The sequence below is a fragment of the Mastigoproctus giganteus genome, chromosome 8, assembly GCF_048544385.1.
Source record: "Mastigoproctus giganteus isolate SK-2022 chromosome 8, ASM4854438v1, whole genome shotgun sequence".
NCBI lineage: Eukaryota > Metazoa > Arthropoda > Arachnida > Uropygi > Thelyphonidae > Mastigoproctus > Mastigoproctus giganteus.
Genome location: NC_143582.1, coordinates 113,386,030 through 113,406,896, shown reverse-complemented (window position 1 = coordinate 113,406,896; position 20,867 = coordinate 113,386,030). Strand labels below are relative to the sequence as shown.

Here is a 20,867-nt window from a genome sequence, read left to right as displayed (position 1 = left end):
GATGGGCTGAGAGGTGGCAAATGAAGTTTAACATTGACAAATGTAAAGTACTACATATGGGAAACAGCAACCCCAGAGCAACGTATCACCTATGTGGTACTACACTGACAGTGGTAGAGAATGAAAGGGACCTTGGGGTGGTTGTGCAGGCAGATATGAAGTTTTCTGAGCAGTGCAGACGGGCTGCAAGGGTAGCTCATGGTGTATTGTCAATGATATATAGGAATTTTTCTAGCAGGGATAAGGAGGTGATTATTCCCTTGTATAAGGTAATGGTCAGACCGCACCTAGAGTACTGTACACAGGTCTGGAGGGCTCATTTCAAGAAGGATGTAGAGATGCTGGAACGAGTACAGAGAAGGGCAACAAGATTAGTGAATGGATCAAAGGGGTGCTCTTACGAAGAAAGGCTTAAGTTTCGCAAATTACAGTGTCTGGAGACTAGGCACCGGCAAGGTGATCTGATAGAGGTGTATAAAGCCTTGAATGGTTTGAGCATGCTCAATGCTGATGAGATTCTTCCTCTTGCTGAGAATAATCACCTGAGAGGGCATAAATTCAAATTGAGGAAAGACAGATGTAGAATAGACATGGGGAAATTTGCCTTCAGCCAGCGGGTGGTTGGTTGGTGGAACAGACTTCCATCCCTTGTGGTGGAAATTGATAGCCTAAATAAGTTTAAGGCTCAGCTGGACAGGTATTTCGAACGAACAGAGGGGTGAAGTGGAAGTGGTTATTTTTTATTTATTTTTTTATTTTTTATTTTTTGGGCTGATGCTGCATAAGCTTGCTTTCTTGCATCAAATGTCTCTACTATTGCTAATGCTAATGCTAATGCTAATGCTAATGTTAATGGGATAATCAACTCGCTGTCCCTGCTAGCAAAATTCTTTTATATCATTGAAAAGACCGCATGGCCGGCCCTTGCAGCCCTTCTGCACTGCTCAGCGAATTTCATATGTGACTGCACAATTATCCCCAGGACTTTTTCACTTTCCCCTTCCCCGAGTGTAGTTCCACACAGTTGGTATGTTTGTCTTGGTTATTGCTACCCATGTTCAGTACTTTGCATTTGTCATGTTCAACTTCAGTTGCCACTTCTCAGCCCATTTGTCCAACTTTTCTAGATCCAGTTGTAGTAGCATTACTGTCTTTACTGTCGTTAACAATCCTGCTGACCCTTGTATGAACTGCAAACTTGGACATTAAACCTGATATACCTTCATCAATAATTATACAGAACAACAATGGGCCGAACATCGAATCGTGAGCAACTCCGCTAATAACATTTGTCCACACAGAGCAGTAGCCATTGATTACCACTCTCTGTCATCTCCTACTCAACTATCCCTTTATCCATTGTAGTAACTTTCCCTTAATGCCATACCTCTCCAATTGTACGGTTGTCTTCCCTGTGCAACAGTTTCTAAAGCTTTCCTGAAATCCAAGTATATGATATCAAAATAATTTTTGGCATTCAGTACCTTTGTGACCACATCATAGTATGCAATCAAATTGGCCAGACAAGACCTCCTTTTAACAAACACATGCTGTGTCTTAATTATTACTGCAGTCTTGTCTAGATGATCCTGCAATGCTTCTTAAACCAATGATTCCAATATTTTCCCTGGAACACAAGTTAAACTAGCAGGTCTATAATTAGTTTTGTCACTTTTTGAACCCTTTTGTAAATTAGCATTATTATTAGTATTAGTAATGGCCACATGTTGCAAGAAAGCCTATGGCTTATGCTGCACCAACCAAAAAAAAAAAAAAAACCCGAATAAAAAAATGATAAAAAAAAGAAAAAATAAATAATAATTAATAAAAGAAAAGGAAATTAAACCTATTATCCTATGCGCTCCCCTCACCCAAAAGTACCATCCAGATGACCTTTGAATTTCCCCAAACTGTCAGCCTCTACCTCCCATGTACACAACTTATTCCAGTAATTTATGTCTCGTTGGCTAAAATAAATATGAAAAATATTTTAATTTCTATCCCTTTCACTTGCTTTCAAGAAGCAATCATTCCTCATAGTGCCCCATACTTTTTCCATGGCCTGAACAACTAAAGAAATAGCGTCACTTTCGGAGCTTGTGCATTTTACTTTTGTTTTCGAACGCCTCAGGGGATGCGGCCGCTGAAATATTACACTACCACAGGCATCTAGTCGGTCGATGACGTCACATCCTTCTCCCGTGTAACAGGCAAGTGTCGAACACGAATATGCCCTTACCTCCCAAGAACGGTGAGGGCAAAAGTTGACTGTTGTCATGAGTAGAGGAATTAGCAGAACAAGACACATCACGTCTCGCGTAATCAGAACTCTATAAACACATTAATATAACATCATTTTCTTGTAGTGTCTAGTCGCAATAGGCGACAGGTCCTCAGTGCAATTCTTTTCCCCACATTATTGACCGGTAAAACCAGAAGAGGTCAGGGGGAACGCAGAAGTATATATATTTTAAAAAGGGGGATAGCAGAGAGAGAGAGTTAGCTTTGGGTGAGACTTGGCAGAAAGGCGTGAGCAGTGAAAGTTTTTGGCCCATTTTTGAGAGTGTGTGAGTGAAGAAGAAGGAGAAGGAAAACAAATCACAAGTAAAAGATGAGCAAAGAGCCACAATGAACGTCTGGTACAGAACTTCGCCCCCCCCAGCGTTCCAGAATTATTCGGGTAAGTCAACCTTTGTTGCTTAATTACAAACTTTTCTAAATTTCCCCAAAGTCATACCTGCCCTTTACACTCATTTTAATGCATTTACAAGACATCTTTCCTCATAGACTATCACACAATTGTAAAATTTTCTTAGTACTCAGTTTTAACAGATAATGTGACTTATCAACTTAGTTGTCAAAATACTAATTATATTATTAAGTTAATATATTTTCCTGTTCCAGCATTAGAACAGTTGCATGTTCTTGTTAACAGGAGAGACTGCTTCTACAGGGATGGGATACACTTAAATAGAAAGAGTGCAAGAATGTTTGCTGATGCTACCGAGGCAGTGTTAGGTGGGTCGGAAAACTGCTAGATTGGGGGGATACAAGGACTAATAGATTAACAGTAGCCACTGGCAGAGGTGAAAGTGATTCTTGCACTGCTTCTATTGGAATGAGCGGCAGCTTGGAAAATAAGATGCAGGATATTTCAGAGACTGCTGGGAATCATTGGGTTACAAGTAAACACATGGGTTTTGTTAGGGTAGCTAAGAAAAAGAACAGGTGCATGTATACTTGCGTGTACACCAATGCTAGGAGTTTAGTAAATAAATTTGATGAATTTGAGGTATTGCTCAAAACATCAAAGGCATATATTGTTGGGATTTCAGAGACGTGGTGTCACACAGATATACGGAATGCAGAACTGGAATTAGGGGAGTACACGTCTACAGAAAGGATAGACTGGATAGAAAGGGAGGAGGGGTTATGCTATTAGTTAAGAAATACATAAAATCCAAGGAAGTGAAGCCAGTGGACATCGCTGGACAGTGCAGTGTCGAGGCAGTTTGGTGTGACATAAGCATTGGGAGATCAAAATTGAGATTAGGAGTGTGCTATAGGCCTAACGACTCTGCTGAGTATAATAAGAAACTGTACAGGGCAATAGAGTGGGCCAGTAAATCAGAGAGGCTTATAATGGGGGATTTTAATTTCCCAGATATTGACTGGAATTTGGGGGCTGGTCACTCACACATTAGCAAGGCTTTATGGATTTATTGGATGATTGTTTTCTACATCAGCATGTTCGGAAGGCAACTAGAGGGAGTAATACTATTGATTTGATTACCAGTAGTGATTCTTCATGCATTAAGAATCTGCAGGTAAATGAACCACTAGGTGGAAGTGATCACAGTGTGCTGAAGTGGGATTTACTCAAAGAGGTAACTACCATTAGGGGTAAAGGGAAGGGTTATTGCTTTCGTAAAGGCGACTACGATGGACTGAGACAGTATTTAAATTCTATACAGTGGGACCAACTGATGATGTTACCAACAGCAAATTCAAAATGGGAAGCATTCAAAGAACTTATCTTGGAAGCTACTAGGCTTTACATACCAACTAAGAAATATTGCTCAAGGTTTAGGCCTAAGTGGATGTCAAATGAAGTAATGAGACATATGGCAGAGAAGAAAAATGCATGGGATACATACAAATTAACACGTGACACAGAAGCCTATGATAGATACAAGTTGATCTGTAACCAAGTTACAAAGGAGGTTATGCAGGCAAAGGCAGATTACGAGAAATCTTTGGCAAGGGATGCAAAGAAAAACAGCAAAGAGTTCTTTACTTATGTAAACTCTAGAAGGAAGGGGATGAATCAGATTGGTCCACTTGATATCGATGGGTCAACTGTTGATGATCCTGCTCAGGTAGCTAACAAACTAAATGAAAATTTTGCATCGACATTCACACATGAGGAGTTATTCAGCGAGGGGAATGCCAGAGGTGTATTCAACTCTGGCAGTAAGCTAGAGAATTTTGTAATAACTGAGAGTAAAGTGGATCAGAAATTGTTGAAGAAAAATACAAGAAAGGCACCTGGGGTGGATGGGATCTATCCAGTTATATTAAAGGAGGCAGCAAAGGAAGTAAGCAAACCCTTAGCCATAATTATGAGAGCTTCCTTGGACTCAGAGGAAGTACCCATGGTCTGGAGATGCGCAAATGTGACCCCAATTCCCAAAGGAGGATCAAAGGGCGACACAAGGATTTATAGACCTGTTAGTTTAACTTCTGTTCCGGAAAATTAATGGAGGCACTGGTTAAAGAAGCACTGCAGGATCATCTTGACAAGACTCCAGTTATAGCTCAGACACAGCATGGTTTTGTTAAGGGGAAGTCTTGCCCGACCAATTTGATTAGATACTATGATGCAGTCACAAAAGAACTGGATGCAATGAATAACTTTGATATTATATACGTGGATCTTTAAAAGGCTTTTGATACTGTTGCACATGGAAGACTGCTGCACAAATTGGAGCAGTGTTGCATTGGAGGCAAATTGCTGCTATGGATAAAGGGGTGGTTGAGGGGGAGAAGACAGAGAGTGGTAATCAATGGACACTGCTCATCGTGGACTAATGTTATTAGTCCACGATGAGCTAATAACCTGAGGGTCTCCACTAATGTTATTAGTGGAGACCCTCAGGGTTCAGTATTGGGTCCATTATTGTTTTCTGTATTTATAAATTATATTGATGATGGTATATCAAGCTTAATGTTCAAGTTTGCAGACGATACGAAGGTTGGCAGGGTTGTCAAGGACACTGCTGACACTATGCTACTTCAAGAGGATCTGGAAAGTTTGAGCAGATGGGCTGAGAGGTGGCAAATGAAGTTTAACATTGACAAATGTAAAGTACTACATATGGGAAAGAGCAACCTCAGAGCAACGTATCAACACTGTGGTACTACACTGACAGTGGTAGAGAATGAAAGGAACCTGGGGGTGGTTGTGCAGGCAGATATGAAGTTTTCTGAGCAGTGCAGACGGGCTGCAAGTGTAGCTCATGGTGTATTGTCGATAATATATAGGAATTTTTCTAGCAGGGATAAGGAGGTGATTATTCCCTTATATAAGGCAATGGTCAGGCCACACCTAGAGTACTGTATACAGGTCTGGAGGCCTCATTTCAAGAAGGATGTAGAGATGCTGGAACGAGTACAGCAACAAGATTAGTGAATTCAATGGCAACAAGATTAGTGAATGGAACAAAGGGGTGCTCTTACGAAGAAAGGCTTAAGTTTTGCAAGTTACAGTGTCTGGAGACTAGACACCAGCGAGGTGATCTGATAGAGGTGTATAAAGCCTTGAATTGTTTGAGCATGCTCAATGCTGATGGGATTCTTCCTCTTGCTCAGAATAATCAACTGAGAGGGCATAAATTCAAATTGAGGAAAGACAGATGTAGGATAGACGTGAGGAAATTTGCCTTTAGCCAGCGGTTGGTTTGTTGGTGGAACAGACTTCCATTCCTTGTCTTGGAAGTTGATAGCCTAAATAAGTTTAAGGCTCAGCTGGACATGTATTTCGAACGAACAGAGGGGTGAAGTGGAAGTTGTTATTTATTATTTATTTATTTTTTTGGCTGATGCTGAAAAACTTGCTCTACTAATGCTAATGCTAATGTTATGACAAATAACAATCATTTTGATAACTGTAAGATTGACAAGCAAAAAGCCGACACGAAGAACACTGTTATCCAGTTATACGAACAGCAGTAATATTTTAACTGCTATTTAGTTGTATCTAATGTGTCTTATACAAGTGTCACACAAATCATGATATATTTTGTCTAATAATGTACTGTATAATTTAGTATTTTTTAAACTTTGTTTTGTTTGTTTCTCCCCTTTTTCGTCCTGACTATTCTCTCCAGTTACACACAATTCACTTAATAAGTTTTGTAAAAGAACCATAATTAATGCAGTGCTTTGAACCCAATCACATAGAAAGGAGCCCAAAGTATAATCTCAGCGCGGTCTTCGATGTTGCAGGCTTGCTCAATGTCCATCTGGGTAAGTTTTCAGAACACAAGAACTTTATCCTAATTTAACTGCTAGATTTTCATATGAAACCCAAGTTTTCTGGACACACAGGGTAGCATGCGGTTTTGCTGGTAGCCGAAGGATCCAAGAGTATGTTGATTGGCAAGCACACTACAACAGAAAAAACCCCTGTGGAATATAAAACTTCCTGCAGTCCAATCTAAACATTTCCCCCCTTAACTTGAATTTATGCCCCCTAGTCCTAGCATCATTTATAATCTTGAAAATGTCGTCGTCATTAATTTTACTGATGCCTCTCAGAGCCTAAAACACCTCAATTAAATCTCCTCTAAGGTGTCTAGTTTCCAACCCCCATATGCTAAGGCTTTCTTCATAATAACGCCCTTTTGCCGATCTCACCATGCGAGTTACCCGTCTTTGCACCCTTTCAAGAAGCTCAACGTCTTTCTTCAGGTGCGGTCTCCATACTTGAACACGATATTCCATGTGCAGTCTAACAAAAGCCTTATATAATGGGATTATCACGTATTATCTCGACTTGCAAAAGTTCGATAGATCATCGATAGGACACCATGGGCCTTCCTTGCAACCTATTTACAATGCTCAGAGAATTTCATTCCTGACCGTATCGTAACACCCAACTCCCTTTCCTCCAGTATTGGGTTTAGTTGAACTCCACCAAGTGAATAAGTTATTCTGGGATTAATTTTTCCCAGGTGTAATAACTTACACTTTGTTGTATGAAAGCATAGCTGCCATTTTTCTGACCATTCCTGAAATCTATCTAGGTCTCTCTCTGAAGAAGCTTAGGTTGACAGCGATCATTAACTACTCTACCAATTTTAACATCATCTGCAAATTTAGACATCACGCCCTCTATCCCTTCATCGATTTCGGTTACGAAAATTAAAAACAACAGTGGCCCTAATACTGATCCTTAGGGACCCCACTTCTTACATCAACCCAATCTGAGGAATAGCCATTTATCCCAACCCTCTGCCTCCTGCCCTGAAGCCATCCTGCTATCCATCTAAGAATTTTCCCAGTGATTCCAACCTGTTCCAATTTATAAAGCAACCGCTCATGTGGGACTGAGTCAAAAGCTTTGCTGAAATCTAAATAAACAATGTCGAAATTATTCCCTAAATCAGGCTCATGAGTGACCCTTTCAAAATAGCGAACCAGATTTGTTAAACATGATTTCCCTTTACAAAACCATGCTGAGTATCCTTGAGAATTTCAATTCTATCCAAATGATCCTGAATTCTACCCTTGATCATTGCCTCCATAATTTTCCCTACCACTGAAGTCAGACTGACAGGTGGATAATTTCCCACTTCACTCTTAGAGCCACCTTTATGTATAGGAGAAACATTGGCACTTTTCCAATCTAACGGAATTTCCACAGAGTCTAGTGATGCTCGCATAATTAGCGTCAGTGGTTCAATGCACTCACTTGCCGCGCCTCCCTTAAGATTATAGGGTATATTCCATCAACGCCAGGAGCCTTACTGGCCTGTAGGCTCGAAAATTTTTTCATTAAATAATCTTGCGAAATTTCAATATCATTAATTACATATTTTTTAACTTCGCTCCCACAATTTCCCATTGACACAAAAGGTTTTTCCTTTGTAAATATCGATGGAAAATAACTGTTCAGTTCATCTGCAACGGCAGCTGGTGTATTTAATACTATTCCTATCCGATCTGGTTTGTCCTGCTCTTCTTGGCATTTATATATGTGAAGAATTCCTTATCCCCCCCCCTCTTTGCTCTGTTTGATAGTGATTTCTCATAAACTTCCATTGCCTGTCGAACCTATTCTGTGGCTCTATTACAGATAATCTTGTAGCTGTTATAGGCTTCAGTACTTTTTATTGCTCTGTAACCTTTCCATGCCACCTTTTTCTGCTCAAGTAATGTGGCAACTTCACTATTCATCCAACTTGGAACCCTTCTCGTGGAGTATTTTTCTAATGGTAAATACGCATTCAAGGGATCTGTGATTAATGTTTTAAAAGAATACCACAGTTCAATTGTATTCATTCTCTGTGCGATATCTACCCAGTTAATAGAGGCCATGTAGTACCTTAAGGCATCGTGGTTTTCTTTTCTGAAATTAAAACCCATTCCTTTGCCTTTTACTATTGCTACCTCTCTCATCATCATCCACCGTAGAACTCCGTGATCACTTCCTGCTGCTGGTTCCTCTACTGTCAGCCCTGTTATGTCATCTGATCCATGCGTGATGATGAGGTCTAGGATATTCTTTTCTATAGTACTTTCCCTGATATGTTGATATAAATAACAGTCGTCTAGTTGATTTAAAAATTTTGTTCCCAGGTCGAGTTCCCTTCCCATTTACTCCAATCATTTAGAGGCAAATTGAAATCACCCATTATAAGACATTAAGATATAAGGGTGATTCCATAATGTCTTATTATGGGTGATCACCCATAATAAAACATTATGGGTGATTATGGGAGACAGTACTCAAGGTGTGGCCTGACCACACAGTACCACACAGTTGATATGTTACTGTGGGGTTACTGCTACCCATATGTTGTACTTTCCATTTGTCATTGTTAAACTTAAGTTGCCACTTAGCCCATCTGCTGAACGTTTCTAGATCCTCTTGCAGTAGCGTACTGTCATTAACAACCCTGCCAACCTTCGTATCATCTGCAAACTTAGATATTAAGCTTGATATACCTTCATCAATATCATTGATAAATATACAAAACAACAGTGGGCCCAACACCGAACCCCATGGAACTCCACTAATAACATTAGTCCACGTAGAGCAGCACCCATTGATTACCACCCTCTGTCTTCTCCCCCTCAACCATCCTTTTATCCATTGTAGCAACTTACCCTTAATACCATTCTGCTCCAATTTGTACAGTAGTCTTCGATGCCCAACAGTGTCAAAAGCTTTCCTGAAATCCAAATATATGATAGCAAAATTATTTTTTGCATCCAGTTCCTTTGTAACAACATCATAATATCTAATCAATTTGGTCAGAAAAGACGTTCCCTTAACAAACCTATGCTGTGTCCGAATTATTGCTGCAATCGTGTCTGGATGATCCTGCAATGCATCTAGTACTGATGCATTTCATTGGTGCATTTTCGAAAAACGACGGGGGAGCACGTGTAGTTCTGCCTGTTCCCTGACAGGTAATAGGCATCACTTTTTTTTTTACCTGTTGACTCCCAACAGGTAAAAAAAAAAAAAAAAAAAAAGAATAGTGATTTAGAATTTAGAGATGGCAGTATCATCGAAATACTACCACAGCATTTTTAGCAACATTTAGTTCTGTGGTGATATGAAAAGTAAATAGTGACTTTTGGAGAATTACGTTTTTGTCGTTCTCCTAAGAGAATTAATGGGTATACTGTATAGGCATGTCAGCTATCAATGTCGTTGTTAACACAACATTTTTTTTCAGAATAATTTTTCTGTAGCCTATTAGAAATTATATAAAATATAACGAAAGTACTTCAGTCTCGTAATAAATTTTTTTGAACTCATTATATACACCACCTGGTGGACACGAGTCGTTATATGAATTTGATGGTTATTTTATGCTGTCATGATTAGGCGGACTGTTGTATTAATCTTGTGCTTTTTAAAATACATTAATAATTTGTTCCTGTTTAAAGTTTGTTTTATATTTAGCCGAGGTTTATGACCTGCTGCATAGATTATCGATTTCATAAGCGTTTTGTAATTTTTTTTTCTTACTATTCCGTTTTAGCAAGCCTTTACATGTTGCATGGCGGAGTCAAAGATATACGGCTGGGCTGATGATAGGGATTCAACTGATGAAAATTTACAGTCGGAGGTAGGTAGGTTTATTCATATGCTCAGCTGTTGAAAGAGGTAGCAGCTGACCCAAGGGCTGTGATATCATAACCGCGTGATGCTGGTTGTTCTAACTGCGAGCGAGTTCAGTTTTTACTCTAAACTACGTTTTCACTCTAGTAAACTACATCTGACGACAGTTTGGAGGGTACCACAAGTCATTGATAAAGTTACTTTTTGGGATATTTATTTTGTAATTTTTTACCCGACATCGTTCACCACCGTAAGCTTTTACATGTTGCATGGCGGATTCAAAAATATACGGCTGGCTCGATAACATGGATTCAGCTGACGGAAACTTACAGGTAGGTCGGTAGGTGTATTCCTAGGCTCATGTGTTTCGTTAGCTTCAATAGACGAGACTATGAATACTTAAGGGCTTGATATCATTAGCAGGGCGCGGAATGGACCGGAGCACACGGACACGCCGTTTCGCTTCGTCACATGTTATACATGTCAAGTACGTAGCAGTGAACATTTTATTAACGCGCATTCCGTTTCGTAAAATTATCCATTTTGAATATCCCCCCCCCCCTCAATCCACCAATCGTGACTGCGTGATATCGGTTATACCTGTTATAATTACATCGTTACGGGGTAGAATTTTTATTTAACAAATATAATATTTTCATATAAGTAAACGTTTTTTCCCCAGATTATTACCTTGCTATAATTTTTTTTAAATTTGTTATAGAAGTGCAAAATAGTTTCTTTAATTCTTTTAGTTTGTGGTAAATGCAGTAGCTTTAGAGTCACTGGAAGTTTGTCCATCATTTAATCAGTTTTTATTTTTTTGAGGGGGGGGGATAAAATCACATGGTGAAACATCATATGAATAAGAAGATGCAAAGAAATTGGCTTATGGAGCATGAACAAAAAAAAAAAAAAAAACTACCACCTCATCTGCCCATCCCTTCTGCTTGTTAAAAACAGACAAGCTAGGATCCATCCAGGGGGTTATTTTATTAACAATAACAATGGCATGTTGCACAGTCAGTACCCCTGCATTTCAGGTACCACCACTGCCACTGGATTTATAAGTTATCAAAAGAAGCCTCAACCACAAATTAAAGAGGCAGATTCCAACAGATATCCAGGGGATCAATATTAACTCGTAAAAAATGATTTGAGAAAAGAAAAGGATGTTAACCAGATTTCGCAACACAGGTTCAGTGCAACACTCAGAGGTGAGGTCACAGGTTATCTTAGTTTTCCCCAAACCACTATCATATCCAAGTATCATAAGGAGGGGGCACGATGACCAGGTTTTTGTATTTTTTTTAGATAGACCTAGGGACACCTATTAGCATTAACAGTAACTAAAAAATTAGTAGAGGCACATGATGCAAGAAAGCAATCTTATGCAGTATCAGCCAAAAAAAAAAAAAAAAAAAAGCTCCGATTTCACACCCCCATTCGTTCCAAATACCTGTCCAGCTCAGCCTTAAATTTATTTAGGCTATCAACTTCCACAACAAAAGATAGAAGTTCTGTTCCACCAATCAACTACCCGCTGGCTAAAGGCAAACTTCCACACATCTATCCACCAACTGTCTTTCCTCAATTTGGATTTATGCCCTCTCAGCCGATTATTCTGAGCAAGAAGAAGAATCCCATCAACATTGAGCATGCTCAAACCATTCAAGGCTTTGTACACTCAATCAGATCACTTCGCAGGTGCCTAGTCTCCAGTCACTGTAATTTGCAAAACTTAAGCCTTTCTTCATAAGAGCAACCCTTTGTTCCATTCATTAATCTTGTTGCCCTTCTCTGTACTCGTTCCAACAGCTCTACATCCTTCTTAAAATGAGCCCTCCAGACCTGTATACAGTATTCAAGGTGTGGCCTAACCATTGCCTTATACAAGGGGATAATCACCTTATCCCTTCTAGAAAAATTCCTGTGTATCATTGACAAGACACCATCGGCTACTCTTGCAGACCGTTTGTACTGCTCAGAAAACTTCATATCTGCCTGCACAATAACCCCCAAGTCCTTTGCACACTGTCAGTGTTGTACTACACAGTTGATATGTCACTCTGGGGTTACTGCTTTCTATATGCAGTACTTTACATTTGTTAATGTTAAACTTCATTTGCCACCTCTCAGCCCATCTGCTCAATTTTTCTAGATCCTTTTGCAGCAGCATACTGTCATTAACAACTCCGCCAACCTTCGTATCATCTGCAAACTTAGACAATAAGTCTGATATAACATGATCATTATCATTTATAAATACAGAAAACAGCAATGGACACAACCCTAGAGACACTACTAATAACATTAGTCCACAAAGAGCAGTGTCCATTGATTACCAATCTGTCTTCTCTCACTCAACCATCCCTTTATCCATAGCAGCAATTTGCCTCCAATGCCGCACTGCTCCAATTTGGGCAGCAGTCTTCCATGTGCAACAGTATCAAAAGCCTTTCTAAGATCCAAATATATGATATCAAAGTTGTTCCCTCATCCAGTTGCTTTGTCACCACATCATAGTATCCAATAAAATTGGTCAGACAAGACTTCCCCCTTAACAAACCCATGCTGTGTCTGAGCTATAACTGAAGTCTTGTCTAGATGATCCTCCAGTGCTTCTTTAACTAGTGCCTCCATGCTCATTATATGCATGGTTAAGGGGGTATATTTTCCCCTCTCTTCCCCTGAATATGCCCCTGGCCCAAACCAAACTGACAATCCTTGTTTGTACGAGGACTTTTTACTACCTTTTTATTGACAGGGCATGGCCTCCTAAATGCCAAACATTGTCAAATGGGGCTTATACAAGACCCCAAATGTGCCCAATCCTAATTTGTTCATGAGGATTGGGCTCATTGTCTTATATGATTGCCCCAATTACCATCCCCACAGACAGGGGCGCAGTGCACCTGGGCGGCAAGGTTCAAGGGGTGCCTGAAAACCCGAAACTTGCACATATGAAGAAAATTTTAAAGTGGCAGTGTCAAATTGTGATTTGCACCAGGCTACCACATTCCTAGTAACTCCCCTACCCACAGATTTTAATTTGTCAGAAATAGGGTCAATATACAGGTGAGATAAACAGATTTTCATCTCCAATGAAATGCATTTCATGGCCTTCTCCAAATTTGCCCAAAAAGTATTTGACCCTAGGATAACCAACCATGCTACAAATACCGAAACTGTGATATCCTCTACCTAATATACACACCTGATCATAACCCTAGTGCCAACCTGGCTAGCTGGATGGGTAAAGTGCCTGCCTGGCAACCCAAAGGTTGCGGGTTCGAATCCCGCCTCGGGCTTGGATCAAAGTACTGCAAAAACCTTGGGAGGTGCATTATGGCCACAGAAGCCGATGCGCCAACAACTACCAAAAAAAAAAATAAAATAAATAAAATAAAATAAAATAACCCTAGTATGACCAGCTTGCCAGAATGAGTTTCCCATCCAGTGAGAAATTTTATGGTAAATTGAATATAATTATAATTCCATTTAATTATTAATTAGTTATGTGTAATGCTATATCCATATTTTACTAATATTCTACTGTATCTTTCAGCATCTCATTTCTCAGTATTTCATTTACATACAGTTTTGATATGTTAAAATACTATTACTATGTGTAATATACACTATGTTATATTTTATTATATGCCACTTTATTAGGTGCACGTACCTAGCGTGTTGAGTCTCCTTTAGCCTTCAAAACAGCCTGAATTTGTCTAGGCATGGATTGAACAAGACGCTGAAAATGCTGTGCAGGAATGGAGTACCATGCAGACACGAGTGTGTAATGCAGTTCCTTGAGATTCGACAGAGGTGTAGGTCTGGAACCATTCCATAGTGATTTGGGCTTTGTGCATCAGCGCATTATCCTGCTGGAAGTAACCATCTAACTGAGGATAAACTGTCAACATGAACAGATGCACTTGGTCAGCAACGATGTTTAGGTATGATGTGGCATTCAGACGTGAATCTGTGGGTATCAATGGACCCAACGTGTGCCAAGAAAACATTTCCCACACCATAACACTGCCACCTTGCACAGTATTCTTCAAACATGATGGGTCCATGGATTCATGTTGTTTTCACTAAATTCTGAGCCTTCCAACAACATGATGCGCCAGTAACTTCGACTTGTCAGACCAAGCAACTGTTTTCCAATCCTTGATAGTCCAGTGCTGGTGTTGCTGTGCCCACAGGATGCGTGCTCTCTGTTCTTTATTGATAACAAAGGTACACGATGTGGCCGTCAGCTGTTGTAGCCCATTCGCGACAAAGTGTGACTAGTGGTCCGTTGCGATATTTTGTTCTGTGCACCAAGGTTGTATTCTGATGGATGGTCCGTCTGTTTGCTTGCACAATTCTAGCCACCACCATCCTCTGACCTCTCTCATCAATAAGCGATTTTCTTCCAAAGGGGTACAGTTGAGAGGATGTTTTCTGTTCGTTGCACCATTCTCAATACACTCTTGAAACTGTGGTGCGTGAAAAGTTCAGGAGAACTTCTGTTTCAGAGATGCTTTGTCCAGCACGTCTTGCACCTACTACCATGCGATGTTTGAAGTCCATTAGATCACTACTTTTATCCACAACTATGGTCACGTGACTTGCAACGTTGTGGGACAAACCATTTGTATGCACAGCAGGGGTGTACCTAATAAAGTGGCAGCACAGTGTATATTCCATTTTACTAAGGAAATTATATCAGTGAATAACTGGGAGTATGCTGGTAGATTGAATGCTTGCTGAGCGTAAATGTAGATATGCATGTGTATATATTTACGTTTGTATTTACTCTTCTGTGTTTGGTATATGTAACTGTATGCCCACTTGTTCATTGTATGTATGTATGCAAATTGATTGTGTGTATCTTATTTATGCATGAGTTCGTATGCATAAATACCATACACACAATCAATTTGCATACATTGATATACAGAAAATCTTGTCAATGATATACAGAAAAATAACATTGACAAGACACCATGAGCTACTCTTGCAGACAGTCTTCACTGCCCAGAAAACTTCATACCTGCCTGCACAATTAACCCCAGGTCCTTTTCATTCTCTACCACTCTCCATGTAGTACCACAGAGTTTATGCGTTACTTGGAGGTTACTGCTTCCCATATGTAGTACTTTACATTTGTCAATGTTAAACTTCAGTTGCCACCTCTCAGCCCATCTGCTTAACTTTTCTAGATCCTGTTGCAGCAGCAGCGTACTGTCATTAGTGTCATTAACAACCCTGTCGACCTTTGTATCATCTGCAACTTGGACATTAAGCCTGATATACCATCATCAATATCATTAATGAATACGGAAAACAACAATGGACCCAGTGGTGGCAACTGTATCCCGTTCAAAACATATAGATGAATGAAAGATGGCAAGTGTGATAGTCATAGTACGTTCCTTAACATCATCATCAGCCATTTTCAATCCACTGCAGGATTAAGGCCTCTCCAGCAACTTTCCAGTTCCTTCTGTTTTGAGCACTGGCCATCCATTTACTACACACAAACTCATGAATTTCATCTATCCATCTCTGCCTTTGTCTTCCAGGTTTTCTTCTAGCTCCTCTTGGGTACCATTCTGTTATTTTCTTAGTCCATCTGTCATCATGTCTTCGAGCTATGTGTCCTACCCAAGACCATTTTAGTTCTTTAGTTTTGATAAGAATGTCCTTTACTTGAGTTTGCTGCCTAATCCATATGTTTCTCTTCTTATCTAACAGTCTGATTCCCAGTATAACTCGTTCCATTCTTCGCTGTGTAGTTCTCAGCTTCTCTTCCATTCTTTTGGTGAGTGCCCAAGTTTCACTTCCATAAGTCATGCTGGGGAGTATACTTTGATTCATTATTTTACGTTTCAGACAAACTGGGATATTGCTCTTCAGTATGTGACTATATTTCCTGAATGCTATCCATCCAAAGTTTATTCTTCTCTTGACTTCCAGCCATTTATCACTATTACAGCTAATAACTTGTCCCAGATAAGTATATGACTCCACCTTTTCAATTACTGCTCCTTCAATCATTATTTCCCTTTCTGTGGCATACTTGTTCATCATTACTTTTGTTTTAGCCATATTCATCTTTAGTCCAAAATCCTTACTAACCGTGCATAACTGATTAAGGTTTTCCTCTAATTTTTTGGAATCGTGGCTTATGACCACAATGTCATCTGCAAATCGTAAATGGTTTAGGTACTCTGTTCACATTGACTCCTTTCTGTGACCAGTCTAATCTTCTGAAAGCTTCCTCGAGGGCAGCAGTAAACAGCTTCGGAGATATTGAACTCCTTTCTTGATTTTAAATTTCCTACTGTCTTTTTCTAGTCTAATAAAGGAGGTAGCACTCTCATATATTTTCTTCAAAATCATAATATGTGGAGTATCTATGCCTTGTCTTTCCAGTGCCCTAAATATTGCCTTATGCTGTATGGAGTCGAATGCCTTTTCATAATCCACAAATGCCAGGCATAATTGTTTTATATTCATTTGCTTTCTCCATTAGCTGTGATATTACGTGAAGGTGATCCATAGTTGAGAATCCTGTCCTAAAGCCAGCTTGCTCTTTCAGTTGATTCTCATCAAGTATTCTTTCTAATCTGTTAGTAATGACTCTTGTGAACAACTTGTAGATGTGGGATAACAAGCTGATTGGTCTATAATTTCCAATTTCTGATTTATCTCCTTTCTTATGCAGCAAAACTATGATTGCATTATTCCACTGCTTAGGCATCACACCTTTTCTAATGCACTTTGTGAAGGGCCTTGCCAGTTTTTGTGTTATGTCTCTTCCTCCCAATTTTAACAACTCTACAGTAACTTCATCTTCCCCCCTGGGCTTTCCGATTCTTCATTTTCTTCAATGCATGTTCTACCTCATCAGGAAGAATATCGGGTATGTCGTATGTGTTGCTACTTTGCAATCCATCTTCCCCACTGCTGGCATCATTCCCTTGCTCTTTGTATAATTCTCTATAGTAGTCTTCTGCTATTTAAATGATGCCTTCTCTGCTGTTTATAAGTACACCATCGCTATTCTTCAGTTTCAGTATCATTTGTCTTTCTGTATTACTGGTCATGGCTGCTGATTTAAATCCTTTGTTTTCCCTTAATACTTGTTCTACTTTTCTTGTGTTAAATCTTCTTATGTCCTCACTGAGTCTCTTTCTAATGGTTTTGCATAACTCAGTATACTCAATTTTCTCCCTGTCAGGTTTTTCTTGCTCTTCATTTGTCGTCTTCGGTTCATCATGACAAGTGTTTCTTGACTAATTTTTTCTTCTTTGGATTTCTTTTTCCCTATAGGTTTCTTGGGCTTTATCACTTTCAGAAAGTTGTAATATTCCTCGTCGATATCTTGGTCCTGAGCAGTCTGCAGAAGTTCAAACTTGTTCTTCAGTTCCAGTACATACTGCTTTATCTCCTGATCTGTTATCTCAAAGACCTTTGTATTATTTACTAGCGTCAGTTTTTTCCTTTCCTACATCTATATCAAGGTGTACATCTTACCATTCTGTGATCACTTCCAACATTTACCTTATTCAGGACGGTAACATCATTCACAATATATCTTCTGTTAGTGAGGATGAAGTAGATTTCATTAGTTGTTAATCCATTTGGACTCTTCCCTGTCTACTTTCTGTTCACCCTTTTCTTGAAAAAAGTGTTCATTACTGACAGTCCTTGAGATTCTGCAAATTCCACAAGTATTTCACCTCTTTCATTTCTTTCACCAATTCCAAAATTTCATATAATTCCCCTTTCTGCACTGTTTTGTCTCTTTCCAACCTTAGCATTGAAATCCCACATGATAGTGTAGTGAGTTTTCTGTTCATCTAGACTCAATTTCAGTGTACATTTCTTCAACCTCTTCATCATCATGGCTCGATTTGGTGCATAAATCATTATAACCTTTAGCTTATACCTCTTAGAAATCCTGAGTAGTAGTCTTGGCACCCTTGGTAATGTACTTGTAAATTCCAAAATGTTGTTTATTATATCTTTATGGACCAGAAAGACAACTCCACCTTCATTTTATTGTTTCCATTGGTGTACAGCAGATTTCCACTTGATAAACTTATAAGTGATTAATTTCTTCTTCTTGTTTCAGCCAAACCGATGATATTCCAATTCACATTTTCTAATTCCCTTTCCAGCTCTAATATTCTGTCTTCACTGATGAGTGATCTTACGTTATAACAGGCCAAGTTCAGTTTCCGTGCATGGCAGCCTGGTCGTACCCAGAGATTCTTAGCACCCTCTGCTTCCACTGTGATCCTCTCGCTACCGTAAGAGGGGGAGTGAAAGCTGCTGGCGACTGAGGGCTATTTGTTTTGTCGTGCTGTAATATGTTGGAGGGTTTGTTTTTTTCCTCTTCACACTGACCAGGCGTCTTGAAGAGAACCACTCTACACGTTCGTTGCCACCTAAGTGACGTAGGGCGCCTCCGTAGCCAGGTGGGAAGGACAGCAGTGCGTAGCATACGCTTCTTGATTAGACCGGGGTTCGAGCCCATCACCACCAAATACGGAGGATGCGGAAAGGTCAGGGAATGACCACCGCATATCCCGGAGCAATATGGCCTTAGTTGCTAATGCTCCTAAAAACCAAATAACAAAACAAAACAAACAAAAAACCTAAGTGACGTAACAGGGCTTACCATCGAGAAGGCGTACATGAGTGGATTTTAGGGAGTCAGGCCAACCGGACTTCTCCTAAATCTTCTGTAATAGAGAGATATTGGATCCATCTGTGTTTTAGGCTGAGTGTCTGATAACACAGGATACCTGTTCCCCTCTAAACCCCTGTTCCTTAACAGTGACCCCTAAATATGCTATAAAAACAAAAAGGAATGCGCTTGTGTAATTGTTAATATGATTGCAAAGAGTGTGTGATTTGTACGTGTTGTTCTGGCTGATACTTGTTATAGCTGGTGTGAGAATGGAGGATGGTTGCTCTTCTATCCTTTTAACTTCATATTTTTAGGTGGACTGCCTTTCTATTGTCCACTTTAATTTTTTTGCTCTATTCGCTTCACTGTCACCCCTACCCCTATTCACAACTTCCTCATGTGATTTTTTCTCCTTAACTGGGGCCATACCTGGAAAGCTCAGGTGCAGTGCAGTGCAGGGTTTGTTCCTACCAGAGAACTCACTCCTGTTCTACTTGGCTGCCTCACTGAGGCAGTGGATGGAAATCTGGGATCCAAATAGGGGCTCCGCCAGCTAAATTCTGGTGGAACAGCAGACCAGTACTACACAATGCAAACTTTCACTAAAACTTACACAGAGTTTGCATTGTGTCACAGACTATACCTCACGGTTTGTAAGGCCTGCTCCTGGAGACTGTACTCTGTTCCCATTCCTTTTAATAATTTGACCTTTTCACAAAACTACATAAATGGAAGTTTGTATCAACAGTCAATCACTCTATGGCTAAAAGGGAATTTTGGCATATCTAGCCTGTATGCAATCCTTTTTTAATTTATAACCCTTAATGTGTTTTTCAGAGAAGAATAAGAATGCTGTCAGCGTTTAGTTCACTGAATTTGATTAAAGTGTTAAACACTGATTATTTCTCCTTGCAGGTGTGAGGAGAACTGGTAAGAGTGATTTCAAAATGATTTCTAAGCACTGCAAATTTTCAGACCTGAAGTCTTCATAGTAAAAGTACCCTTTTGTTCCTTAACTAATCTTCTCAACACCCATTCAACAGCTCCACATCCTTCCTCAGATGAGACTTCCACACCTGTATGTAGGCTGTGGCTGAACCATTGCTGTATATAATGGGGTAATCAAAATGGCAAAATTCATGCATATCATTGACAGAACCCCATCAGCAGAACTAGCACCAATCTTTACTATTCGGAGAATGGTGTATCGGGCTTTAGCATTAGTAGAGGCATATGATGCAAGAAAGCAAGCTTATGCAGCATCAGCCAAAAAAAAACCCTTTCACTTCACCCCTCCGTTCGTTCGAAATACCTGTCCAGCTGAGCCTTAATTAAATTTATTTAGGCTATCAACTTCCACAACAAGGGATGGAAGTCTGTTCCACCAACCAACTACCCGCTGGCTAAAGGCAAATTTCCGCACATCTATCCTACATCTGTCTTTCCTCAATTTGAATTTATGCCCTCTCAGGTGATTATTAGTATTAGTAACGGCTGCATGGTGCAAGAAAGCCTATGGCTTATGCTGCACCAGCCAAAAAAAAAATCCGAACAAAACAATAATAAAAACAAAAAAATAAATAAAATAAATAACTAAATAATAATAATTAATAAATAAAAAAAAAAAATAAAAAGGAAATTAAATCTATCATCCTATGCGCTTCCCTTACCCGAAAGTGCTATCCAGATGACCTTTGAATTTCCCCAAACTGTCGGCCTCTACCACCCATGAAGGCAAATTATTCTAGTAATTTATAACAAGCTGACTAAAATAAAACTTCCTGCAGTCCAATCTAAACATTTCCCCCCGTAACT

The 20,867-nt window shown here is 39.6% G+C and overlaps 1 protein-coding gene across 2 annotated transcripts in view; it reads left to right on the top strand.

Moving 5' to 3' along the window:
* The first annotated feature begins 10,139 nt into the window (after positions 1-10,139).
* Nedd4 (E3 ubiquitin-protein ligase Nedd4) overlaps positions 10,140-20,867 on the top strand; it is an 811,340-nt gene continuing 800,612 nt past the window's right edge. The window contains exon 1 of one of the 2 annotated variants that reach the window (XM_090378867.1): positions 10,140-10,367. In XM_090378867.1, the coding sequence (XP_090234993.1) occupies positions 10,299-10,367 (69 nt within the window). In that variant the 5' untranslated portion in view covers positions 10,140-10,298. Of the gene's footprint in view, positions 10,368-13,769; positions 13,832-20,867 lie in introns of those variants that run through there. The other variant, XM_090378869.1, reaches the window with a different exon arrangement.